Source organism: Megalops cyprinoides, chromosome 1, assembly GCF_013368585.1.
Source record: "Megalops cyprinoides isolate fMegCyp1 chromosome 1, fMegCyp1.pri, whole genome shotgun sequence".
NCBI lineage: Eukaryota > Metazoa > Chordata > Actinopteri > Elopiformes > Megalopidae > Megalops > Megalops cyprinoides.
The window spans coordinates 16,539,632-16,559,876 of record NC_050583.1 but is presented as its reverse complement, the minus strand read 5'-3'; the positions used below and the strand labels follow the sequence as shown (position 1 = coordinate 16,559,876).

At 46.3% G+C, this 20,245-nt stretch overlaps 1 protein-coding gene across 6 annotated transcripts in view; it reads left to right on the top strand.

Moving 5' to 3' along the window:
* Positions 1–2,852: 2,852 nt before the first annotated feature.
* The window catches only part of myh10 (myosin, heavy chain 10, non-muscle), a 73,935-nt gene continuing 56,542 nt past the window's right edge, over positions 2,853–20,245 (top strand). For 3 of the 6 annotated variants that reach the window (XM_036529972.1, XM_036529964.1, XM_036529956.1), the window contains exons 1-3: positions 2,853–3,033; positions 5,427–5,799; positions 17,444–17,600. In XM_036529972.1, coding sequence (XP_036385865.1) covers positions 5,455–5,799; positions 17,444–17,600 — 502 coding nt within the window. In that variant the 5' untranslated portion in view covers positions 2,853–3,033; positions 5,427–5,454. The remainder of the gene's footprint in view (positions 3,034–5,426; positions 5,800–17,443; positions 17,601–20,245) is intronic. The other 3 variants (XM_036529995.1, XM_036529987.1, XM_036529979.1) reach the window with 1 other exon arrangement.

Below are 20,245 nucleotides of genomic sequence, written 5' to 3'. Positions count from 1 at the left end.
AAGAGAGAGAGTCTCCCATCCAAGGCATAACTACCATATTCTCCCTGATACGGGCTCCCTTTCTCCCATATGATTCCACAAGGAGGCAAAGGTACATACAGTTCCAGCAATGAGGATGGCATCATATGTAACATTCACCAACAGGAGCATCAGACTGAAGTTCTTGCACCTTAGCAGATCCACCATGGTTTTTTATGTTTCTGATAAATGTTACTCTGTGATACATAGTATCAGTGTCTTAGCTGTACACCTAGGTACCTCCAATGACCTCTGGCAAACTGTAAGATACATATTACCACACCAGCTTCCATGATTACTTAAATATTTTGCAAACATTATTGTAAAACAGTGGGATGCATGTTAGATGAATAAAAGACCAACATGTAAATATGCATTTCAAGTACATATTCTCTTAATGGGCAACCCACTCGTGAGACTAAAAAAAGTACCTGTCTCTTATGTTGAGACCTTTTGTAAATATTTGCCTGCATTATGAATGTTGTATTTCATTAACCTTTGGTCAAGATTAGCTCATTAAATGTGTTTGTGTTTAATCAGTGAGATCAAGCAAATAGAGGGACACTGCAGTTAAACCTTGGGAAGAATTAAACTGCATTTGGTTTAAAGGCACTTTAAATGTTCATTTTACTGATTCTTATTTGAAATGTACTTGTGTGAAACACTACATCAGATTTGATCATTTTAGAGTAACAGACACACACCCTATATGGCCTACAATACTGCTGACCTCAGTTAAATGAAAGAAACGTTGTACAATTTCTATTATAATGCTGTTTTGATTATAACCTTTCATCACATTGCAGGATTGTACTCCAGACACCTGAAACATTCGAGAAATAATGTTTGATTTTCATGAATAAAAAAGGAATTAGTCCGTGCTGGTCTCTTTATAGTTTATTTTATTGTACAAATAAAACCTTTGTTTCTGGCACTCTGGTTGCTATGACACCCTTACTCTCCAATTGCATGGTATGATAAAAACATATTAAATGTTTAAAGATCAGCACTTTGTGGTATGACAGGTAACAAATACTCAATCTTGATGATTCAAGGAACAACCCTTTCACTTTCCTCTTTGCACTGAAGGAGCGAAACACAATTTCAATAGCATAGCATTACTGTTTTCTTTAAACAGCTCTTTGATTGACACAATTCTAAAACGTTATTGTGTGATTGTTTATGAAATTGAACAAACTGTTACGTGAAAGAAAAATTAAGTAATATATTTATGTTATATATTTTATTATGTATATTTTTTTCTAAAACATAATCATAACGTCATATACTGTATGTGATTGCATACATACATGATTTAGTTTAGAAAAGTATATAGTTTTGTATGTTCTTAGTTGACACACTGGTGTTATCTCAAAACTGACACTAGACCCAAGTGTACCTCGTGTCTCACTTATCACCAGTTTTCAATTTAACATGAAATATACTGCATTCACTTTCTTCGTAAGAATAGTAGTACGCTGCGCTATCATCATAAGCCAGTCGTTGAGTATTTTGATATCCGATACTATACTGACCTCTGTTGGCAAGAAAATGCCTGTTCAATTTCTTTTCTTTTTAATGTTTTCTACGTCTATGGCAAACCATCAGCACCGTACCACCAAGCATTAGTTGCGTAAAACTACGAACAGTAATGAGCAATACACCCGTAACATTCGCATAAAGACTAACTTCAAAATTTTAGGTGAATGAATGGTCCACATCATTGCATCCTACCAAGGACTTTATAAACCTGCTTAATCCTACCACTCAAACTCAGTCTATGTACAGAACGCATGGACGGTCAGTTAGACGACACTGCACAAGCTCTTTTTGCGATTTTTTCAATGAATTTTAGATGAAATATTAACTGTCCTTTATTACATAAACATTCTGCCAAATTCAGTAAAATTCAGATTAAGTGAGAAAGACAAAAAGACAACGATAACGACAATAACTAGTTTGCTGTAGCGTTGGATTGGTATATAAAATTTTGAAAGGAAAAAATACAGATAGCAAAAACTATGTGCGGTATATCTACAGGCTATATTACAATTACAAAATCATTTGTCTAATGTATCATTATTTCTACCATTAATCATTTATTATTGTATTAATCTACTCAAAACTCATCATTCAGAACGCAGCCAACTACAGCACGCAAAAAATATAACGGTACTAATGATAACGGTACCATTGCGCTGGATAAGAGCGATGAACTCCTCCTCTAGACTAACAGAGGGCGTTGTAGAACCATGCTTTGAAAATCTAAAGAAATTATGTCATCCCAAGAAATCGCCTAAAGAAGAGGGTTATATCTAAGACAAACACACACAAACTGAAACACATTTTAAACGGTGTCTGATTTTCTGTTGCGTTTTTTTTTTTTTTTCAAATTCAACAAACAGATGACAAAATGTCTGGCTTTCTGAACGCACTGCGGCCCGCCTGTCCCAACTGATTCAGCTTACCAAGTACAGAGCCACGGCTTCACGTGCTATCTCGTACAATAACCAGTCTGGCGCAACCAACTATGATGGAAAGAGGGAATGCGTGCCTTAGATTTGATGGACATGGCGTTGACCAGTGGTTGTTGTCCATTTTTTTTTCAATCGGGAACGTCGAAACCTATAAGCTGCAAGACAATATCCTACCGGCAGGTGGAACAAGAGGGGAGAACGCACTATCAATTATGGGGGTCAGTTTTTGTATGGGGAGGGGGATCTTAAACCAATAGAAGGGCTGCATGCTTGCGGCCGTATGGCGCAAATCCCAATCGCATTCTAACTTTAATTAAGGGGTGTGTGCGCAGTCCGCCGGAGAGGCGGGAATAGCAAACCGGTCTACTTGGTTCGGTTGAGAAGACGTCTGGTGGTGGGGGTGTATCTTTGGTGCAGAAAAGGCGAGAAGGGAACAGAGGCTGGAATTTTTTTTTTCCAAGAACTGCAGAATACAGTCGTGTTGAGAGGGTTAGTTGGTTATTTGTGTTCAGTTTCCCAGGTTTTTTCACTGCACCAGGTAAGTAAAGAATTTTTGATGGTTATTTTCTTCTGAGAAATGCCTGGCTAGCTAACGGATTATTTGGGGTTGGCTAGCTAGCTATCCAACGTACTGTTCAACGATGGAGGACCGCTAACGTCAGAAGGCTGGCTAGGTTGCTACCGAGTTAGCTTAGTAGCTATTGCTATATGAATTTTTTTGCAAGCAGTGGTATTTTGAATTAAAAAACGTTCCTGTCTTGGCTTATGTTCAAACTGTAAACTTTATGGGAGGGAAAATGCAGCTATGAACGAAATCTTTTCATCCTTATTTTTCTCCAGAGCAAACCACCCACCTAGCTATCTGCTGTGTTAGCTGGCTAGGCGCACTGGCTTGACTGCGCACAGCCGCACACAGGGTAGTTGCAAGGTAGTTAGCCGGCTAGCTACATATGTGGCTTTTACGTATGTGTTGATCGCTCGGTGGATAGCTAGCCATCTTTTATTGAGTGAGAGTCAGTATGACCGAACAAACGAACTTCACAAGCTTCTTTTTGTCCTTTGCGGCAGTTGGCAAGGCATGATTGGGTGGATCGCACATCGCTCGCTAGCTCTATGGCAGCTATCGGCATAGGCGCTCTTCAGACGCAGTTAGCGACCCAGCTTAGGCTAGAGACGCATCTAACGTCAGTGCGCCAGACCATAGGCGGCACTGCGAACTCCGCATCCAGTGGGTCTGACCCACTTTTGAGTTTGTATTGCTCCATATTACGACCTAGCTTGCTCGGGAAACTAGGGTAGAGCCTTAGTTAGGTAGCTTGCTTGGGTAATGCCAAGCAGAAAAACACCCTTTAAAACCCTCATGACCTCTACAAATAAAACGCCTCCCCAAAGTTTCTCGTGTTCTCTGCACCTTTACCCTTTATTTTCCCTATTTGGTCATTTTTAGCCTTCTAGATAGCGTTAGATAGTCGCATAATGCAGATAGAAGGCGTTTTTAGCCGTAACAGCCAATTAGAACGGTCATCAGTATCTTCGTTTGCCAGGGAATCTCCCGAATCTCCTTTTTCGGGGATTGTTATTTAGTTATCAGGTAGCTAGATGTACATGTATGACTCGGCGTATCACAATCATTCTCCAGACCCGCTTCCAGTGGAGCATCTACACGTGTAACCAGTCTTTTTTTACAGCAGTAATGCCTTGTTCGACTAGCGTTTACAGCTGGTCTTAATAATTATGGGCATGGGTGACTTGTTATTAATCTTGATTGGTAGGCTCACTTTATGTAGCTAGCTATCTAAATCAAGTAGTAGGGTTAATCTGTTCCTTAGCGCGCCGTGCCGTTATTATCTAGTTGACGGGGGCACTCTGTCACGGAATGTCAGAGCAATTAGTTCGTTTATATCAGCCTCTTATTGTCGAGAGTACAGTCCATGAAAATAAAGTACATGTTTATTAACGAACAAGCTTGTGTCGTTTCATTTGTAACCACCACGTTCTACTACCAGACCCTTGCAGTTGAAATACTTTTCGAAGTGCAAACAGGTGCAAGGCGCCTCTTTGATTGGTGCAATGTGAACTCGCTTACCAGTCATATCGCTGATTGTATAAACCCCATGGTTTGTGAAGGCGTGTGTGCAGGGTTTGCCCTCCATACAATGTTCATCTTGGTTGAAGTGCAGTTTTAGCCTACAGTATCCAGGTTATCTGTTTAAGATAACCTTGGGTTAGGACACTATCATTTCGTTTTTTCCCCCTTCATGTCACCACATTTATCATTTCAATCTTGTGGGTTTTGTGAATTGGAAGAGGAAGTATGCCAAATTGCTGCTTATCAGTCGTCCTTTACAAATTGTTTACGAGAATCCAATCTGTAATATGCTACACTACAACTGCACTTGGCAATTTAATACAGCGCAGTAGTTCTTGGTTATCAGACGGGTTTAAGTTTTTAGCTAGTGAGAACTGTAGGGGTTCTGCCTGTGTGCTTGGGTCCAGTGATAGAGGGGAGGGTTGATTTGTCAGCTCTTTGCCTTGAGCACTCAGGAAAATGGCTGTCTCATCTCTCAGTCTGCTTGTCAGTCAGAATGAGAGTTGTAGGGGATCAATTAGTGGGTGGGTGTTACTGATATTACAGAGCACTTGCCCACACACACACACACACACACCCCTCTTCCTCTCTGGTGTTCGCCCCTATGTTTGTGTAGTTTCAGTGTTAGACTGGGGTGTTTCTCTTAAGTAGAGGGCAAATTAAAGGGTAGTATGCGTATGGTCCATGTATTTCCTTATTTGAGGCTTAAATGTTTAGGCCAAGATGCGCTGGAAAAAAAATGTTGCATAAAGACTTTTGGCATGACTACATGTGTCAGCAATGTAGGGGGGTGGGGTTCCCAGTGGAACATATGGGATAAATCCTTGTGTGTCTCTTGCCAGGTGGCCTGTTCTCTTCTGGTATTTGGAGATGGCACAGCGGAGTGGGCAGGAGGACCCAGAGCGGTACCTCTTTGTGGACCGGGCGGTCGTATACAACCCGGCCACGCAGGCCGACTGGACGGCCAAGAAGCTGGTGTGGATTCCATCGGAGCGGCATGGCTTCGAGGCGGCCAGCATCCGGGAGGAGCGTGGGGATGAGGTCCTGGTGGAGCTGGCCGAGAACGGCAAAAAGGCCATGGTCAACAAGGACGACATCCAGAAGATGAACCCGCCCAAGTTCAGCAAGGTGGAGGACATGGCTGAGCTGACCTGCCTGAACGAGGCCTCCGTGCTGCACAACCTCAAGGACCGCTACTACTCCGGCCTCATCTACGTGAGTATCCCCCAGCATCCATCTTATAGAGCGTGTCAGCAAGCTGGAAGGCCTCGTGCTGGATGCGGATCTTCAAAGTTAGGTAGGGTTTTCTCTGAGGTGGGCTCCAGGCTCATGTGTTCCAGTAATGCAGAACCAAAATTCCCCAAGTCAGCCTGTGCACATTAAGTCAGAGGAGCCTTACCAGCTTTGAAATGTCATCGTTGGCATCGTCAGCTCTGCCTACTTTCGTGACCAAATCCTGCTGCTTGAGAACCCTAACAATGCCCACTTTTCTCAGCAGGGAGGATTTTACTAACCCGTTGTATTAAGAACGTGCTTGCTTCCGGCGGACGTTTGATGTGTTTAAGCGCTCATTTTTGCTCTTATCAGTCCGTCATCTCTGTTAGTCAGGTTTTTAGTTGTGTTCAGGATGAAAGGGCTCTGAATTTTTTCTTTTTTTTTTTTTTGGCTGTTTGCGTTACCGCCTCCCCTGCTCTCCAGCTTACAGGACCGCGTTAAGCTGTGGATGATTTGCATTGCGTCACGTCAGTAAAGGCAGTGAGCAGCCTCATTGCTTTTTACAGGCTCACCCCACTGCTCCCCCAGATCTTACTATTTTCCATTTCTCCTCTTCTCCGGGGGTTGTAATTCAAGTCCAGTCCACTAATCTAAATAAGTTCAGCTGAAAAAACAGTGCGGTGCAGGCCGTTTCGTTTTCGCGATGCCTGCGATATAACAAGATCAAGCTCTCGATATTAATCTTTCAGCGGTGTCCTAGATAAAAAAAAAAAAAGAAAGTGTCTCCCGTGATCTTGACCCAGTTTGTGACATGCATTCCTGAAATAGTATTGGGGTTGGCAATCACCTGAGACTGCACTGAGCAAGGAGAATGCTGCAGGTTTAGTCAGGCTATTTCAGGGGGTTTCATCTCCGATTGGAGGCTGGACAGAGACCTGACGGGTGTGATCATTTTTTTCCATTTCAGTGTACGCCTCCTCATTTCCTCTTGTCACATTGCGTTTATGACAGTTCAGAAGTGATTTTGTGATGGGTGTAGAATGATCTTTTTGTCGTGCCCTTTTTGTACCTAACCCAGGTTCATGGCCTGGCTACTACAGAGCCTTGCTCTGCTCATTTAACTGCTAAACCAGCCGCCCCGCTGAAAGCAGTCGGGATACGTTTTTAATGGTCGCCGATCAGGTAACCCACTCGCACCTCCGAAGAAGGAGGCCATGAGTGTAGTTGCTGTGGGAGAGACACCTCCCCGGGTCTCTGTGCAGCCCCTGGCCGCGTGCCTCCCGGCTCGGGGTGGCGTGAAGAGAGCCCCTTTTCCCCCGTGCGCCTTTGTGCTCCTGTAAGGCCCTGCTCCTCGCGGCCTGTGCGGATGGCCCCCTGCCATACTGCTGCTCCCTGCAGAAATCAGACTGGCAGGCTCATGCTGAGTCACAGGCTAACCATAGCGCTGTAACTGGGCCTTTGTCTCAGTAGATAAGCCACAGCTGTCCCTGAATGTCTCGCATTTTTAGACCCCGAGCTCGAAAAAACCCCCTTCCTTAATTAAGGAATAGCTCAACGCCAGGTTCGCCCTCTTTCACTCTCCCCGTCTCGGTCTTGGTTCCCCTTTGTTTCCCCATCTCCTTCTTTCCCTCCCTCCCTTCATACCTTCGGCACATTTTCAACCGTGCGCAGATTAAACCTGACACTCCGGGGTGTAGAATATCTGGGATTGTTTTGGTACTTAGAGTTATTTCAACAACGATGAGTCGTAACTGCGAATGTAACGCTTTTTTATTGGGAGCGATGGAGGGAATTTCTTTATGGAGGGGTCTCGAATGGCTCATGGCTCACTGGATAGGACTTTCCATTTCCGTTCCGTTGTTGCTTTTAAGGTGATGTAATTGACAGTTTAAGAACAGTTTCACAGAGGTAGGGTTGCCATTATAAACCTACTGGATGAAATAATGCCTTCTGAGGTGGTGGACCTCATACCATTGGGAAATCGCATGTGGTAACTTTCTAATTTGGGAGCGAGGAAAGAAAGGGTCAGGTTGACAGGGTTTTGTTCACCAGCACTTTAATAGACAAAAATTACTGTAAAGTCTAAGCGACCTTTGTTAGACCCACCAAATTAAAGGGCCGCATGCGGTATGCTTTACTAGTATACTTCTTGTTTGGACTAATTTTTAGCTAGTTAAAACTAGTTTAAAAACTAGACCATGTTGGCTTTTTCAAAACGTCTCTGTTCATGAAGCGTAATAGATACTGACAGTGTGTGTGTGTACTTGTTTCTCCTCATGGCCAGGAGTGTTTGTTATTAAGAGTAAGTTAATTGGTCACATGTTGCGGTTGTCATGTTGGATTATGTGTAAAAGACTTGAAATTTTAATCTCATTAATGACTGGCATGAAGTGACTGGCATAAATGTTTTAAGTTTGATTCATGGACCATCATCCAGGTTGCAAAATGGAAGTTTCCATGAAAAATCCAGCCACCCTAACACTTACTCACTCCAGTCACATTGGATACAATTTTGAGACTACCATAAATGTATTGAATGTCCGCTTTGTAGGATGCAGGGCTAGGCTGTATCAGGTTTCCTCCAATTAGAAATTATGGTCTGGCAGTACTCAGGCCAGCTGGTGGCCATGTTGTTTGTTTCTCACAGATTGTAATATTATCTATTAACTATAATCCTTTGCTAATAGCATGCCTTCCTAAACACCTTTAAAGATAGTTGCAGCTTGAAGTTACTGTAGATTTTTGTACTTTCCTTGGATCAGGTGCATACATTGTGTAGTATCTTTGTGCAAGTTCCAGAAATGGGATGGGTTACTTAAAAATGAAATTAAGTGTGGTTATTGCATGTGCCTCAGTGTAAACACAGTTTGGCTAACTACCTATGCACAGTGTATCCATTGTAAACATACCAAATAGGATGGAAGTGATTAAAAGCAATCAATTAAAACCTTTTACCTATTTCATTTAGGTCTTGTTCCTAATGGACATTCTGGATGCCTTTTCAAAGTCAAAGTATGTCTTTCTGGCAGCTGGCTAGTCTCATTAGTTCTGACACTTTTCTCCAGACAAGAAACTTGAGTTCAGGACTTTTCTTTGCTTCTTGAATTTACAGCGTCACCGTTGTTTCTTTAAACCATTTATTAATGTAAGATGAGACAGCATCATTCCTGCTATCTAGCTGGCTGTTTCTTTTGTTCCTTGTGAGAAGCTTACTCTAAATTGCCAACTGTTGAGTGTGAATCATTAGCACTGGCCTGCATGCTCTTTAGTGTACTGTAATTTTCCAATGCAACCTTTAATGGAGCACAGAAAACTGGAATTTTGTCTCTGCAAACAAAGCCAGTGAAAGACTAGGTACGCTATTGATGCTTTTTGGAGGAGTAGTGGAGTTAGTAATGCCTTTGAAGAATAGAATATGTTGCAAAAAATGAGGGAAGCTTTTTACTCCACGTTAATGTGAAAACCAATAGAACATCTTCATCTTTGAAGCAAAATTTTACAGTGATCACTTAAACCACATTTCATATTTCATCAATGGAGATTTTTTTCAGTACTCTGCTTTGTGAATTCTGTGAAAAGTGACATTTTATTGAATATACAGACATAATTAAGCTGCTGCTGCAGAAGCCATTATGGTGCAGCTTGACTGCAAAAAATTACAGGCGCAGTTATTTCATTATTTTATGTGTCCCCTAAATTTCCCCATCGGGTAGCTGATCTGTTCTCATGCTGTGATTGGGCTTTCAGTGGTTACCCAGAGTTACTTGCACATTTTACCACTCAGCACTGGTTTGCCGTCTGTAAGACGGGCTTGTGGTCTTCTACGTGCTCAATATCTTTAAGAGCTGCGTTGCTATGGCGTTGCCATGGCTCCACCAGGGGATGTTTTAAATACAAATGGCAGTGAATGCGAACATGAGCTTGGCACAAGCATCAGGGAGGCCAAACAATGTCCAGCGTTTTCCCCGAGTGTTTTACTTAAAGTCATGCGGCCTTTTGAAAGTCGAGTCAGTGTTTTTTATTCTTATTATGAAACGAAAGGAGGTGTGCTTTGATTTCATGCTGCCGGCTGTGCGGTTGAAAGGGTCCTGGTGTCTTTGAAAGGGTCCTGGGTCGAGGACCCAGAGGCCTGAGCTCGTCACTCTGCTCAGAGGAGGCTTCCAGTAGAGATCTGACGAGGGGGGTAAAGTTGAAGGTTAAAGCAAACAAGCCACCGGAGGTCAAGCCTGGGTGTTTTTGTTTCATTAGTAGCTCGCAGTCTCGTCCTTGAGCAAAGCATAAAGGGAAGGACAGTTTCTTTAATCAAACTGAGCTGGAGGGAGGTGCAAGTGTGTCACACGGAGGTGGAAAGAGAGACACGCTAAAGGATGAAAGGAGCACGCTGGTGGAGTAGGCTTAAACGAGGGGGTTCAAGGTGAGTTATTGCTCCTGTCTCTCACCTCCCATGGGGTGTAGCAGGCTGGCCACAAAAATGCTTTGCTGTCACTAACAGCCTCCCCCCTGCTGACCCCTGTGGTGGAGAGACTGTGTGTGCCTTCTGTTCTCTGGTCCCTGCCTGACTTGCATGTGAGAGTCCCACCCTCCCCTCACTGTGTAGTTTTATTGTAAAATCAGACTTAATGTCCTCACCCTGGCATCCAGTGTCAAACGCACAGGCCAGCTGTGAGTCCAACTCGCTGTCTAGATGAAGTATTTACCACCCTCTGTCAGCCCCGCTTGTGAATATGAACCATTTTGGGAATCACTATCCTGCCCTCTTCCTTTAATCCCAGCAGCAGAGGGAACCCAAATATGACCAAAAAACATGTGGCTGATGGCTACAGACCATTTGAATATGTGACCAGGTTTTTAGGCGCGTACAGTAGCTTCACGCACACACTGGAATAGTGAGTGAGAGCTTGGGAGTGACGCTGCTGCTGCTGTTGTCGGGGAGGGGCTTATTCATATTTTAATAATAAACCATAAACTGGGACACAGGCAGGGCCGCAGGCTGCCAGTGTGTGCTTCCCCTCCACCTGTTGGCATGAGATGGTTCAGAGAGGGAGGGGCGTTCCAGAGCCGAAGAATGTTAATAAGCATGAAGTGTGGCGATAAGGAACAATCGAAGACAGGAAGAGCAGAGGATAGGGTCAAGGGCCCCGGGGTAACCTAATACAGCTAGCCTTCATTATTAATGGCAGAGGGCTGGCTGGAAAACCGTGGCGTGCCTCTGTGAAGCTTTAAAGCGGTATTCCCCTGCGTGTCCTTAACATGATCTGAGGCCTTGCTCCTCAGATGGGACAGGGTTATGGATGTTTTTTTGTTAGTTTCTGTCCCCCCCCCCTCCAGCTGTTGTATTCTTCCAGTGCATCCCTCTGCAGTTTGTCTAAAGTTGGATAGTGCAGAGGGAAAAGGCACAGTGTTTCTCTACCATATTTTTTTTTTTTTACCCAGGGTGCATTGCACTGGGTTCTTCCGGCTGGCAACTTTCTCACTTTTTTTTTCTCTATAACATGAGGCTTTCCTCTCAGCCCAGACACTATTCTTCTCAGGAGACTCGCGAGCTCTATTGAAGTGTCATCTTACATCGTCGGGAGCTCGCCGTTTGTTGTTTTTTTTTTTTTTTTTCCCGCCCCTCGTTCTCCGCTTCTCATGACCAGACGGGAACAAGTCAGTATGGCCGTGCTTGGACCGAAAGCACTCCTTTCCCTCGGCAGACCACAGCTTTGGTTTGTGGCCAGCTGGGGGGATGTTTATGACAAGGCAGCGGCTCATCCTGTAGGCAGGCAGAACTGCTTCGCTCTGCGGTCCTCTCCTCCCACGCCCGGGCCGCGGTGCCGCCCCGCTCCGACGCAAGCCATCGAGAGCGGCTTTATTTATAGCCGCCTTTCCTTTCAAATCAGGGGAATCAATATTTAATTAGCTACAAAATGGGGGGAATTATGTCTAAATTGCAGGGACTGTGTTTTCCAAAACTTTTTCCCTGCGGTTTCTCCAAAAGCTTTGCAAGATGCTGAACGCTGTTTGCCGAGAGCCGGCTTGGCTGGAGGATCAGTTGGACGTTAACGATTAACTGGGATCCTGGGGAAATGTGTCAGAGGGTGCTGTCATTAACCACAGCGTCTCTGCTTCGGCTGAGATGATCTTTATTGGAAGCCTCATTCCCTATGCCTTTCTGTGGGGCCTCGATCAGAGCTGAACCACTGAGCCTCAGTGCCCTCTCTGCTTCACAGCCTGCGTTGTTCTCAGTCTTGGCAGGAGGATCAGACAGCTACAGGCCCTGTGGGTAACTCCAGGTTATTCCCAGGTCTGCTGCAAAGCCCTGTGAGTAACCTCAGGTTATGTCTTTGCACAGGGTTTTGATGGCTCCGGCCTGACTGGATGGTCGTGAGTCCAGCACTCTACTAGTTCACCCATTTCTCCATGTTTCTGACAGTTGAGACTCAATAGAGCCTTTCGGTATGAGATATTAGATATCCCTCATGCAAGTGTATGCGTGTTTGTTTCTACATGTTTAGCGCTGAGTTTTATTTTTTGTTTTTTCCCCCTAACTTGCAGTTGGGCAACTGGGTCAGAAATCAATTTTCTCGGACTAAATTTTTACTTGCCCAGATACGGCGTAGTTTAACTGTTGTATAAAGAACATAAAATGACAGCTTGATGTCATAAGTTTGACCACCGGTTTGCTAGCTTTGTGATTCTTTCTCCCGATGCACACCTGTCTCATGGTTAACCTGGTACTGTTTTCCATAATTGCAAAAAATCCACTGAAAACAATTAATCTTACTGAATTGTTTTCTATAAAAAGTGGCTGAACAAATGTTACTGCACTCACGCCATCCTTTGCCAATAAATGAAATGTGAGAAAGGGGAAGTCTGGCTCCAAACTGGAGACCTTAAGTTCCCTATTGGGGTCCATGTTGCTAGCTCAATAGTTGTCTCACACAAGTATTGGTAGCAGTTTTTTATGCTGCACGTAGAGCTGCTGAGCTGAAGCTGGCATCATCGCCAATTTATTCCAGTGCAGTGCATGAATCCAATCGGTTAAACTTTTCTTGCTGAAAGTAATTTTCAGCAGTACATTACGTATCTGGTTAAAATAAATTGTTTAATTGTTAGCTAGCTGTAGTACTCAGCTAGCTTGCTGGCTGGCTGACCGTTTTCCAAGGTGCTTAGTAATATAATAGTTAGCTAACTAGCTGGCTATATTAACCAGTTGAGCTAACTAATTTCTAACAAGGAGCGAGCTATAAAACTAAGTGGCGCGTTACGCCTCTGTGTCAAAAATTAGTTCTGTGATGCAGTAGATGTCACTGCTGTTCAGCCACTTGATTAAAACCTGTCGCAACTCCACATGTACATTAAAAAGCATTAACAGAGCTAACACTACTGGGTTGCAAGAAGAAAAGTGGAAAAACTGCTAGGTCCCATTTGAGTTGCATGTGGCTGAGAAACACAGGAGTTTTTTCCTCATTAGAGGGGACTAGGAGGGAGACCCCATATGCAGCTGTGAAAGCCACACCCCATGGCACTTTGACACTAGGTGGTCAATTTAGTCTGCTTCCTCTGCCTCAGATAGCTAGTTAATGGACTAGTGCTAGGCATGACTGGTCACAGGAAACAATCTGACCTGCCTTTTTCCTTTTCCACACAAATAAAAAAAAAAAAAAAAAACAAACACACCTGTCGTTGTGCTATGCCAGGCACATCGAAACTGTGGATTTTGTGAACTTGAGTGCTGAATTTACTCTAAATCGTCGCTTGGCCGATCAGGTAAGTCAGAGGCCGAGTTTTGCACGACACGTGTTTTTACTCGCCCCGGCCGAGCGGGCAGCCGTTAATGTTGAACCCTGCCACTCGTACCGTTATACCCAAGATGCTTTGCTGAAGCGAGCCGGGGGCAGCTGGGTAATGAGAGGAGGAAGGCCGCGTGTTCGCAGACTCTGTGGCCGTCCCTCCACAGCCCAGAGCGGGGCTCAGAGTTCCCCCAGCCTCTCGCCCTGCCTGTGGCGCTCACATCTGGAATTGTTCCCCAGAGCGGCTAAACGCTGTCCTAACGGGATTTCAGAACAACAGACCTCTGTCATGGCCTCAGAGTGGTGTTTGTGCCCCTGGCTCCTGGCCAGCAAAGAGTGCATTCCAGCGTCCTCTCTGTGTGTGTGTGTGTGTGTGTGTGTGTGTGTGTGTGTGTGTGTGTGTGTGTGTGTGTGTGTGTGTGTGTGTGTGTGTGTGTGTGCGCGCGCACGCACAGTGCAGCCTGTCTTCTGGCTCCCCCCCATCCCAGGGGACAGTCCCCTTCTGCCATGTGCTCCCCCCACCAAGAGACCATTCCGAACTCATTAAGAAGCTGGTATACATCGGCCCTTTGTGTTTCGCCTTGTTGGCGTTTTGTAAGCCACCTTACGTGGCTTACACCTCACTTTTTCATGACTGTGTCCGATAAAAGCGAGTCTTGATGTCAAGGCCACACATTCCCCAGCTAAAGGTGAAATTGCGTAAAGTACGTAGCCCACGGCGTGTGAACCTGGGGCCGTGTGAGGATAGCACCGGCGGAGGCAGCGGTTTGAAATGGAGCTCCAACTGAGAATGCGGCCCCACCAGGGAGGCGACGGCCGCACCCCGGCTTAGCGGGGCCTTCGCACGGCCCTGCCGCTCCCCCCCCCCACCATTGCACCATTGCCCCCCTCCCCGGCATGCCTGAGCCCCCGTTGCCATTGTTCCAGCTCAGCAACTGGGTTAGCTGGCCCAGGGCCCCCCGCGGCCTGCGCTCACAGCAGACAACATAATTACAGGAATGCGGCTCTGCGGCCCAGCCAAGCATGCTGGAGAGGGAGGCGCGGGGAGTGGACCGCTCCGCGCGCGCTCACCCCCCTCCCCCGCCCGGGCCAATGGAGAAGCCCGTCGGCGGATGAGGATTAGCCGGCCCCCGGCCCGGTCACCCGCCCTCCCGCTCTCTCTCTCTCTCACTCCCGTGCCAGTGGGAGGGGTGAGGCCGCACAGGGCGGATGCAGCAGCTCCACCTCCAGGCTTGGTGTGAGGGGCGTCTGGTCCGCATGCAGGGCTGCCTGGTCTGTCGCCCTCCTAACCTGCCTGCCTGTCTGTCTGTGTCTGCGTGTGTGGCGGCTTTTGCTGCAGTGTCTGCCAGTGAAATCCCACCCCTGCTGCTTCACCCCTGCACCACCCTCTGAAGTCTGCCCCGCCCTGCAAGTGCGGACGGAATGTCTAATGAGGGGGGAAAAAGATGCTGCCTTGGCGTCGCTCCCTGATGAAGTGCATATCATTACTGTCTCCCCGCGTACGCTGGTGTTATGATGTGGTTTAAGCATCACAGCTCACAAAGGGAGAGGGGACATTATTACTTTCTCATAATGAATCCCAACTATCAGAATGAGAAGCCTTTCTATTCTACCCTTTTGCATAATAAAACGCATCTTCTGCCTGATCCCTGGCAGAGCGTAAAGGCAGGTTTGGATCGTGGTTGTTAAGGAATGTAAGCTGTAAGGTGCTCCGTCTGATGTTATGTTGATGTTCCAGCTAGGCCCTGCTCATTTACACTCTTGCTACACTCCTGCTCATTTACACTCTTGCTACACTCCTGCTCATTTACACTCTTGCTACACTCCTGCTCATTTACACTCTTGCTACACTCCTGCTCATTTACACTCCTGCTCATTTACACTCCTGCTCATTTACACTCTTGCTCAGTCCAGTGTTCAGACAGGTGGAAGCGCTCTCTGCTGCACCAGCTCTGGCCCCTCGATGCAGAGTCCCTTGCCTTGGAAAAAATGGAGGCCCTCTCCATTGTTGTCAGCGATCGCACAGGCGGGTGGAATTCCATTTTGGCACAAGCGCACAGGAGCCCAGCTTGAATCCGGGGTAACACCTTCTCCCCTCAGACACGCCGAAGTGTGTGTGAGCCCCGGTTTGGACTCCCTGCCTTTTTCGAGTCTGGATCACAAATACTGCAGGCCGTCAGCCGAGCCCTCGGCCCCAGTTTTTTTTTTTTTTTTCCCCCTCCGAGCGCCCCGCCCGCCCGCCCGCCCGCGCTCGCGGCGGCGTGGAGATCATGCTCTCTCAGCGGGGACGGGACCTGCATTCTCCGGGCTCCCCTCTCGCAGGAAGGAGCCCGTGCGCCGCTTGGGGGGCGAGAGCTCGGGTGCGATCGCTGGGTGGAGCGCGCCCAAGGTCGCGCCCTTCATTACCGGGCCGCCGTGACTCCTGTTCCGTTCCCTCTGACTCTCCTTTGTCTCTCCCTCCTCATTATTTATTCTCTCCCATCGTTCTGCTCCACAAGGTCGGCTATTATTGGCTCTGCGCTTGCCCGCTGTCTGCGGAGAGGGCTGTGGGCTGCTTTCGTCCCAAAATGACCCCTGTTCTGGCCTTGAGCCAGAGGGGGGGGCGAGGGTGGGGGGGGGGGTGAGTGGTTGAGAGGAGCAGTAATTACTCCACTGATTGAGAGTGTGAGAATAGTAACCCCACGCTTGTAACTTGACTGGATTTTCTGCATCATGGATGAATGAAGGGGCTGCTGTGACTGTGACTTATTTGACCAGTGGTCAGTGCTCCATACCAACAAAACTGAGGTTTCTGCCCCCAGTCCACCATTTCATGCATCTGTTATGTGATTTTAAGAGAGTCAGAAACCATGTAGCTCTCCTGAAGACCGTATCACTCTTGTAATCAGCAATGGGTTCAGTTTTTCCTCATGTGTGGCAATCGGATCATTAGAATACTTTTAAGAGTATTTATTTGGATGACTTGTTGCATCTAATTTTGGTTCAGCATATATGTGTTTAATTGTAAATAGCAGAGGACTACTCTGTGTGTATGCAACACATTAGCATTTATTCCATTTGTCCCGTTACTCTCCAACACTCTGTATAAACACTATAGACCCATTGATCATTGGACATAAATATCTGTATAAATACAGCTAAGGTTGGGGGGGCTTATGTTAGCTGACTAGTTTAAAGATGGTACGAAGGCAGCTGGAAGCCATATGCAGTATCTTGCCTTAAGGTAGAAAATAGAAATACTTTAACACCCACTTGCTTATTATCTCAGATCCCTTGTTTCTTTAGATAAGTGTCATTTCCCCATGGATCATGCAGTTGTCTGTGGAGTGCTTAATCTCAGATGCTTTTAATGTCTTGAATTCCACCAAAACCTCATATTATGTATCATTGTGTGTCAGCCATCAAAGCCTGTATGAATAGTTTACATCACAAAACATCATTCCACTGTAAATTGCTTTGTCTCTAAGAAGCAGTAGGGTACAGTAATACAACACCTACTTTCTTTTTTTTTGTGGCTGAGACAATGTGTTTCTGTTTTGTTACAGCTACATATAATACGTGGCGTTAATTATCTTTTGCCCAGCTTCGTCTGTCTCTCCCTGTTTATACTTTTCCCTGTGATATAATTTAATCAGATACAGACTGTTCAAATGTTGATTTATTCAGACAAAGAGCAACTTGAATGTTAAATTAAGCCATTCTGAAAAAAGCAGTACTGTACAATACAGTAACACTTGACATGCATGCGAATGTTGTTTAAGCACACACATTCTGCAAATAAAACATTGTCTCTGGTGATGGTAGACAAGTGGTAGATTCTGCTGACCAACGCCTTTTCTTTTTTTTTTTTTTTTGTTTCCCTCCTCTAGACCTACTCTGGACTTTTCTGCGTGGTCATAAACCCCTACAAAAACCTGCCCATTTACTCAGAGAATATCATTGAAATGTACAGGGGTAAAAAGCGCCACGAAATGCCGCCCCACATCTACGCCATCTCGGAGTCCGCCTACAGATGCATGCTCCAAGGTAAGCGCACCACGGGGTGGAGGGGGGGGGGGGCACTTATGCCGAAATAAACACTAGTCACCTCCTGTTTGTGATGTTGTGGTACAGCCTTCTGGAAGGGATCTTCGCTCGGCATGTTAAAGCCAACTTTACTGAGTGGGATAAAGACGTAAGGAATGTTTGCGAGGGTTTTGTTGTTGTTGATGCTGTGGGGAAGCACCAACCTGTGAGATCGGATTCCGTGCCTGAATGAGCAGCACACTGCCTCCGCCGGTGCAGGGAGGCTGTGGCCCGCACATGGCTGAGGGGGAACCTTTCGTGCCGATTGAGCGTCATAACTCCTCCGGGGACAGATATCATCGCTGCATCCATTTAGCGTATCCCTGCCCTCTGGTGTGTGCTACGGCCGATTTGTGCTTTCAGTGATCATCAAGTTCCTATACCAAAAGGATGGGATAGTCACGCACCAGCGGTGGCACCTTCCGCTCCAGGCTGCTCGGGGAGTTGATTCCAGGTGGAACCGAGTTGATTGTTTCTAATCAAAGTTTAAATACTTCCCTTTTGGCCCCACCGACAGTCTTGGTTCCTGACCCTCTGACCTTTCATCCAGCATCATGCTGTGCTGAATGGTGTGCTCCTTTATGTGAAGCGGTGACTCTGCAGTGAGTTCCTTCCTGAACAGCGCTTAAGACGCTTCTTCGTAATCCAGAGGCCCGTTGTATACAATATCATATTACATTACATGCATTTAGCAGACGCTCTTATCCAGAGCGACTTCCAGCACGAGAAGAGAAGTGTACCCATTCAGGCTGAATGAGCAACAGAATATATACTTATCTGTATCTAAGTGTAAATAATCCAGAGGCCTGTTGTGTATAATATCAGATCTTTAGCTAAGTGTAAAATAATCCTGGTATTAGGATAATAGGCCTGGTGTATATATAACAGTAGGTCTACGGCTAAGTGTAGGAGTAAAGATGGTCATGCCCTTTTTGGAATGCTTAGGAATCCAACTCCACTCTAATCTGAGGCCTGCGCTTGCATCACAAAAACTTGTTAAAATAGTTTAACAGTTGTGCTGTGATTTAAGAGATCACTGTAAACTTTTTACAAGTAAGGTACAGCAATTACGTGAAGCCCTCTGATTGAAACCACGGGCTGTGGTTGGTACACGCAGAAGATGTGGTTGTCTTAAGCCCTCGATTTCTGAGTGTGTCAGTCACGTCGAGAGCGAATTTATTTCGGCAGAAAAGGAGAGTTTTTGAAGCGCTGGAGCTTATGTTTCGGCTTTGCGTCTCTGCAATAATCCTCTTTTTGTGCAGAAAAATCGGGTCCGGCTCCTTGCAAATGCCGCAGCTCTGACGCAACACCACGAAGGGGAAATTGGGAGCGACAAATAAATTTGCGAAGGAATTGCACTCGTCGGCGTGTTTGTCTTTCCAGCTGCAGCGCTAAATGAATTTCAGCAGCAACGGCAGGAATGTGGCGGTAATAGTGGAAAGAGGAAGTGGGAGTCGGGCGTTTTTTTTTATTTATTTATTTATTTTTTTCGCCCTCAGCGTGCTGGCTGAGGGCTTGGACTGTGGAGCTTCAGGAGCGAGAGGCTCTGCGCGGGTGTCTGAGGAGAGGCACATCTGCGCAGATACGGAGCCTCTGAAAGGGCTTCCTGTCACTGAGGAATGCGAGCGAGATGGCTTCTTTAGGAGACTCCGCGCTCTGAACCTCTGGGGTTGCTGCAGTCCTAAAAAGGGGTTTCATCAGCCACTGCGAGGCTGGTTCTGAAAGAAATTATTTTTTTTTTTAAAAGGGAGAGAGAAAGAAGAGAAAGCGAGAGAGTGGATTTTCTTATCAGGCTGAAGGTGAGGTTTGGAGGAGTGTGCTGGCCTTGTGATAACGCGCGCGCGAGAGCCTGTGGGTCAAAGTGCGCGAGGTTCAGGGCCCTCTGTTAACTCGGCCTGTGATGCCTGAAATGCACACTGGGCCTGCGGTCGTAAATCCTGTCATCAGAGAGGAGCCCCACGCAGCGTCTCCGGTGTCTCCGCCCGCACGGCGGGGTTCGGCTCGCCTCAAAGCCTCTGCCGAAACGGGGGGAACCGCCGGGATTCGTTTACAGGAAGCTCAAAATGAGATTTTTCTTTCAGACCGCGCTCCGTCCTTCTCTCTCTCTCTCTCTCTCTCTCTCTGATGGCGGTAAACCCCGCAGCCCGTTTCATAACCGCACCCTTCTCTGCCTCCCCTCTCCCCCCAGCCCAGAGCTCAGAGCGGGCCCTTCTCACTGTGTGCCCCTCATGGTTATACAACTGTTTCCATGTTCACAGGGTTAGCTGCCAAACGGCGCACAATAGAATAAGCATTAGCCCTTCAAAACTATGTCCGTTTATATCTGAGCTCAGTGCCCAGAGCATATATACTTACAGCTTTTATTATGGCTAGCTACTGCCACAGTAGTGTCTGCCTTACGGATGGGCCTCTCTGTTTGGGGGGAGCTCCTTTTTTTTTTTTCCTTCTTTTTTTTTTTAACCATATTCCTGCTGGAAGCAAGCTTTCCCCTGGTTTACGCCAGGAGAAAGACGCCGCTTCTCAGAGGAGTCTTTCAGCTCCTGGTATTTAATATTAATGGCTGTATGGATGCGCGTGTATGTGAGAGCCGGGAGCTGAAGTGGGCC